The sequence below is a fragment of the Pyxicephalus adspersus genome, chromosome 2 (genome assembly GCF_032062135.1).
Source record: "Pyxicephalus adspersus chromosome 2, UCB_Pads_2.0, whole genome shotgun sequence".
In the NCBI taxonomy this organism is placed as follows: Eukaryota; Metazoa; Chordata; class Amphibia; order Anura; family Pyxicephalidae; genus Pyxicephalus; species Pyxicephalus adspersus.
Genome location: NC_092859.1, coordinates 160,756,196 through 160,763,131, shown reverse-complemented (window position 1 = coordinate 160,763,131; position 6,936 = coordinate 160,756,196). Strand labels below are relative to the sequence as shown.

At 44.8% G+C, this 6,936-nt stretch overlaps 1 protein-coding gene across 3 annotated transcripts in view; it reads left to right on the top strand.

Moving 5' to 3' along the window:
* Positions 1-339: 339 nt before the first annotated feature.
* EBF2 (EBF transcription factor 2) overlaps positions 340-6,936 on the top strand; it is a gene marked incomplete at its 5' end in the record, with an annotated part of 40,191 nt that continues 33,594 nt past the window's right edge. For all 3 annotated transcript variants that reach the window (XM_072398827.1, XM_072398826.1, XM_072398825.1), the window contains 4 exon segments: positions 340-403; positions 2,253-2,308; positions 2,444-2,517; positions 6,031-6,099. In XM_072398827.1, coding sequence (XP_072254928.1) covers positions 340-403; positions 2,253-2,308; positions 2,444-2,517; positions 6,031-6,099 — 263 coding nt within the window.

Below are 6,936 nucleotides of genomic sequence, written 5' to 3'. Positions count from 1 at the left end.
TGTATATTATGTCACGTGTTACATGTATGCATGTTATGTCACGTGTTACATGTATGATGCTTTCTGATCTCCAGGTCAGTGGCCAGAGACTCCTGACATTGTTGGATCTCATCAGATCCCCGGACGTTTGTCTGACATTTGGGGGGTTTCCCCTTACAATTGGTCATGTTGTATTTCCGGTCTGTTGGGTGCAGAATGGGATGACTTTTATATTTATTATCTCATACAATACAAAGAGCGATATGTCAGAGATCAAACCTTCCGTCTGCCTATCAATAATCATTATTATTGGGATTGTTTATTGATGATAGAAAATGTAATCTGACTTTTATCCCCAAGGAGATGAGCACCGAGAAGACCAATAACGGCACTCACTACCGACTGCAACTCCTCTACAGCAACGGTGAGTCCATGCAACGATTCGGGGTATTGGGGTGCTGACACCCCCTCCCCGTGTGATACATGGGTATAGTCATGGGGTGATGAAGATGGAATGCACAGATCAATGGCTAGCTGCAGAGGAACTACAACTCCCAGCAGATTTAGCACAGTCTGGCACTGTTTCGCTGTGTATTTTTGTAGCTGTTATCAGGTTGTATGTTGTCATGTCACACGTCCTCTGATATGTAAATCTGCTTGAAATGTTTCACACTTACCGGCTGTGTACAGAAAATCTTCAATAAAGCTGAAAATATATAATAAGAAAATCAGCAAACATTGAGCTGCTGGAACCACCAAGCCGATATTCAGATCTGGCCCCTCATCTGGGGGTCTGTGTGTGGGGGGTTATTCAATAGTTTTAGTTTCCTTCATTACAAAGAAATGTACATTGTACCCCCCCCCCCCCCGCACATGTATGACGGACTCTGGGGACATACATAACTGTAACTGTAACTGACCATGATTATATGGGTTTCCCTGCCCAGGAGATCATCTAAGATCACGTCAAATAAAGATACAAAAATAAACTCAAAATGGGGGAATTAGCTGAGGACCCTCATGCCCCCAACAGATCACATGATCGGGGAGGTGTTTTGGGGGATCCATAGCTTTTGGGGTTGATGCCTTTGGTGGGTCCATTTAGGGAGGCATGTGGGGTAAGGCATGTGGGGTAAGAGGGGTAAGGGGGGGTTTGGACTGATGTGGGGGTTATGATTTAGGGGGGTTACACATCCATTTAGGTTTTAGGTGAAATATTGGGGTTACTGGGGTTACATTTCAGGGTTGCGGGAGGTGTTGGATTTAGGGGTTCAGGTATGTGTTTGTACTTTTGGGAGGGTTAGTATTGGGGTCACAATAAGGTTTAGGTTGGGGCTGTGTGAGGGGACTTTATTTTTCCCCATCTAAAGTGACAAGAAATGCCGATCATCCGACTGAATAATACAAATCCTGAATATTCCCATCTTCATATTTCCCATCAATCCAGAGAGATGATTGGTTGTCTCAGAATACGCTTGGTTTCACCGGGTGCTGCAGAATAGCAGTTTATTTGTGGAAAGGGATACAAAGTCATTGTCATCTCTTCATTTAGATAAACATCTGCATGAAATCAGATTGATATATATAAACCAAGATTTATTTTCAGAGCTGCAGGTACAACACGCATGTAATTTGTCTTCATGTATGTTCCTGGGATCGGCATATTTGTTCTTTTTTTTACTTCTTTAATAAATATAGAGAGTAAATGGAGATGAAATAATTGCAGCTATCCACTGACAGCTCCCCCTAGGGGCTAACATACACATTTCTATATTTAAGGGGCAATAAAACCTAAATTCTATTATTTTGAAGGGTATAATGTCTTTCTGTATTCAGTTTTCCAAAGTGAAAATTGTTTTAGATCTGCAAAATTCATTATTTTGACATCCTGTCAGTGATGGTACTTCCTGTTTCAGGATGCCAATACTAAAGTGCTGTATAGAATTAGTAATGTTACTTTAAGGTAAATGCTGCAATACTTTACTTATGCCTAGAAATGTCCTTGGTTCTGCTTACCTGTCCAGACACACAAAGATGAGCAGTTAATGAACTGAATGGTTCAATTTGAATGGCAGCCGGAGCTCAGCTTTGGTGAATCAGTAGTGAATGTTCTGCTGGTTTGTGCAGATTTCATTCAGACACCCCGATGACAGCATGGCAATATTTAGTGTTCCTCGGGGGCGGGGCCTAAGTGATTGAATAGTGTTCTATAAATTCATGAAATACATTTCAGTCCTCCCCTCATTTCTTAATCCGTCTTCTTCTCACTCCAGGTGTCCGCACTGAACAAGATCTCTTTGTCAGACTTATTGACTCTGTGACAAAACAAGTGAGTTTCCCTTATGAATCTTAATGAATAATTGTAATGATTCACAGATTGTACATTCACGTCAATGTCATCATGGAATGAATGTAGTGAGGATGAAATATTTTTGTGTGATTGGTTGTTTATCTCTCGTTATAGCCAATTATGTATGAAGGACAGAACAAGAACCCAGAAATGTGCAGGGTCCTCCTGACACACGAGGTCATGTGCAGGTAAGAATGGACCCCATTGACGTCCTCCTTCATTTTGTTGGTTTTACCGTCCGCCCCCCCTCCCCCATAGCTGTCTCTGACTTCAGCACATTTACAACCAATCGAGAAGACAAACATTTCCTTGTGTGTAGATTTAGTTTTTGGTTTCTCAGAGTTTGGTTGATGGTTTTTTATTGGTGAATTAGCGCGAGTGCCGGACGTTTCTGAATATACTGAATAAGTTGCTTGGATGTGTGGAGGTGACAGGGTCTCTTTAATATTCGGTGTAATATGGGACAGCTGGGGGCATTACCAACATACAGTGATAGGTTCAGTCTCAGAATCCTGGAGAAGAAACTGTATATCATATTCCAGGTATATATACTCAGGTGAGGGAGGGGTGAGGTATTTACTACATAACAAAATACATCGCTAATAGCCCCTATCAAGTCATTAATTACAATAATAATGAGATTTTGTGGCTGCATTAGGACTTCACTATAAATCTGACTTTAATATTCCCTGAGAACAATTCTGTCATTTTTCGGTTTCTGTTAACTCTTTCCTGCCCAGAGAAGCTTCAGCCTGCAGATAATAAGATCTCTATTTATATATTTTGTAGCCAATCAGCTCAGCCTGGACTCCTTACTGAATCCGTCCAGGAACAAAAGGCTAATTAGTAGCTGCACCCAATTAGTGCCTCGTGGTAGATCAGATAATTGTCATCGTTTTCATTAGAAACTTCCCGGACTCCAATGTCACTGAAATGCTTTGCCCGCTGGGGACCCCTCAGCGCTTTCTGCACGAAGAAGAATTGGGGACAATGAGGAATATGGTGCAGAGGGTATAGGGGGATCTGGAAAGGTGTCATCCGCCTCTTCATGTAAATTGGGTGCTTAGAAGATATCTATCAGCAGATAGATGATGGGAGGCAATTTGGGGTGCCATCAGGACCCCTCATGGAGGGAGGGGGGCACCAACTGACTTTTTAATGGGTCTGATAATGAACTCAGTGAACGGAGGGCATTCTGAGGCCTACAAGAAAGTCGCCCAGACGGGAGGCTGCTCCACCAGCAATGCCAAGGAACCCACAGAGCAGACTCATACCTCTTCCTCCATGGGTCATGGAGGGTTAACGGTCTGGAAGATTGGGAGTGTGGATCATAGAGGATTGGGGTTCTGGGTCATGGAGGATTGGGGGTCTGGGTCATGGAGGATTGGGGGTCTGGGTCATGGAGAATTGGGGGTCTGGGTCATGGAGGATTGGGGATCTGAGTCATGTAGAATAGGGGGTCTGGCTTATGGAGGATTGGGGGTCTGGGTTATGGAGGATTGTGGGTCTTAGTTATGGAGGATTGGGGCTCTGGGTCATAGAGGACTGGGGCTCTGGGTCATTGAGGATTGGGGATCTGAGTCATGTAGAATAGGGGGTCTTATTTATGAAGGATTGGGGGTCTGGGTTATGGAGGATTGGGGCTCTGGGTCATGGAGGATTGTGGGTCTGGGTTATGGAGGATTGGGGTTCTGGGTCATGGAGGATTGGGGGAATGTGTAGCATTGTTTGGCAGCACCCGGTGCCTGCAGCAGGTATCACCAGTCGGTGGGGTGGCACATTCATATCCTCTGCAGTCTCTGTGACGGCAGACTGATGCGAGGCCATGCACAGACCACAGCTGCTTCATAAGACCCTCTGACCGGCTGCACTGCTCACAGCTGGGGCCCAGCACTGGGCCGGTCATTCTGATCCTCCACAGGCAGATGGTGGCAATTTACAGACTTTTGTTATGCAATCAGCAGGAACAGAATGCAGCACAAAGGCTGTGGCAGGCATGACCGAGTGCACAGGGTGCATGCAGAGTAATGTGTGGGTGCTGCTTCATATCTGGGCATGACCTGGAATATATCTGCCCGGGGCACCCAGCACCCCAACAATCACATCTCTGGGAATTCCTGAATAGATAATATTATTTCCAATGAAAGTCTTTCTGATTGTAATTCTGTCCCCTATGGGAGATGTTTGGGGGTCACTGAATATGTGTGGAATTCATTTATGTCAATAATCGGACGGCTCGAATTTATAACCAGATTCACTAAGCAGATGAAATGTGAAATGATCGGGCGTGGAAAGACAGAAAATAAATCTTTTTACGAACTGAAACCCAAACTGCAGCTACAAAGTTATTGGCTGATTTTTCATTGCAGCGGGAATTATAAAAGGCATTCTAGGGGGCATTCTATGGGGCATTCTGGGGGGCATTCTATGGGGCATTCTAGGGGGTATTCTAGGGGCATTCTATGGGGCATTCTAGGGGGTATTCTATGGGGCATTCTAGGGGGCATACTAGGAGTTATTCTAGGGGGCATTCTATGGGGCATTTGTGTGAGTATTTTAGGGTGTATTCTATGGGGCATTCCAGGGGGCATTCTAGGGAACATTCTAGGGGACATTCTAGGGGGTAATCTATTGGAAATTCTAGGGGGCATTCTTGGGGGCATTTTAGGGGGCAATTAATGGGGAATTCTTGGGGGTATTTTAGGGGCAATTCTATGGGGTATTCTAGGGGGTATTCTACGGGGGATTCTATGGGGCATTCTGGGGGGCATTCTAGGGGTATTCTAGGGGGCATTCTATGGGACATTCTAGGGGGTATTCTATGGGGCATTCTAGGGGACATTCTATGGGGTATTCAATGGGGCACTCTAGGGGGTATTCTACGGGGCATTCTAAGAGGCATTCTAGGGGGCATTCTATGGGGCATTCTTGTGAGTATTTTAGGGTGTATTCTATGGAGCATTCCAGGGGGCATTCTAGGGGGTAATCTATGGGGAATTCTAGGGGGCATTTTAGGGGGCAATTAATGGGGAATTCTTGGAGGTATTTTAGGGGGAATTCTATGGGGTATTCTATGGGGCATTCTAAGGAACATTCTATGAGGCATTCTAGGGGCTATTTTAGGGAGCATTTAATGGGGAAGTCTTGGGGGTATTTTAGGGGGTATTCTATGGGGCATTCTAGGGAACATTCTGTGGGGCATTCTAGGGGACATTTTAGGGGACATTCTTGTGGGTATTTTAGGGGGCATTTTATGGGGCATTCTTGGGGGTATTTTATGGGGCATTCTAGGGGCATTCTAGGGGCATTCTCCAAGTCTCAGAGGTAAGAGGAGGTGAAGAAGCTTCTGGAGTCACATCCGTGCTGCCATTAGACAATATCACATTAAAGGGGATCTCTGCAGAAATGGTGGCTGCCATGTTGATTTGTTTTTAGGAGCATTTTTCCTGTCTGTGATAATCAGCAAGTGAGCTGCAGAGCTTACATTCAGAGAAAGTGACACCTCCCCCATCTCTGCCACCTTTGCCACACACTTTGCCATACTGGGAGGCGGGATGGCTGAGAGGTGACAGTTTGGGTGTAGGGGGTGGGGGCACACACCATACTTTACCCTAAAATCCTATCTGGGTGTTCTGACTTTTCTGGAGTATTGGTTCTGAATGTTTCTGCAATCGTTAGAAATCTTATTTGATCTTTTACAGTCGCTGCTGCGAGAAGAAAAGTTGTGGCAATCGAAATGAGACCCCATCTGACCCCGTCATCATCGACAGGTAGGAAACAATTATCAATACCTGGAGCAATGTCTGCCAGGTGCAATGGTGAGCAATCAGGGTGTGGTCTACAGGAGCCAATCACATTGTAGAAAATCTACCTGGTACCCTGGTTGGATTGTATATTCACTGATTGGAGGTGATGCGATTGGTGGGCTGTATATTCACTGATTGGAGGTGATGTGATTGGTTGGATTGTTTGACATATCAATATGACCAGGTCTGGCACTCGGCCCATAATTCCAGGGGTTCCTGGAGGTTTGTTTAGCCCATAGACACTTGCTGCACTGATGTAGATTTGGATGGTGATGAGAATCTGCCCCTTATATTGTAATGATACAGAAATGTGTTGCTGTGTGAGATTTCGATGTCCCCAGTACACAATCCTGTACGATTCATCAAATCATGAAATAATCTGGGTTCATGCCCCCTTTCCCATTAAATGGTTTTGATGTCTCTAACATATTTTTTTTCATTTCAAAATGGTGCGAGGCAGCTCAAGCTCCAATAATGTGAGATATACCCCCCAAAATAATTTCAGAGCCCTCAATATCAAGAAGAGTGATGGTAATGATGATGGTGGTGATGGTGATGATGTTGTTGATGAAGATGGTGATGGTGATGATGATGGTGGTGATGATGGTGGTGATGATGATGGTGGAGATGATGATGGTGGAGATAATGGTGGTGATGATGATGGTGGAGATGATGATGGTGGAGATAATGGTGGTGGAGATGATGATGGTGGTGATGGTGATGATGGTGTTGATAAAGATGGTGATGTGATGATGATGGTGGTGATGATGGTGGAGGTGATGATGGTGGAGATAATGGTGG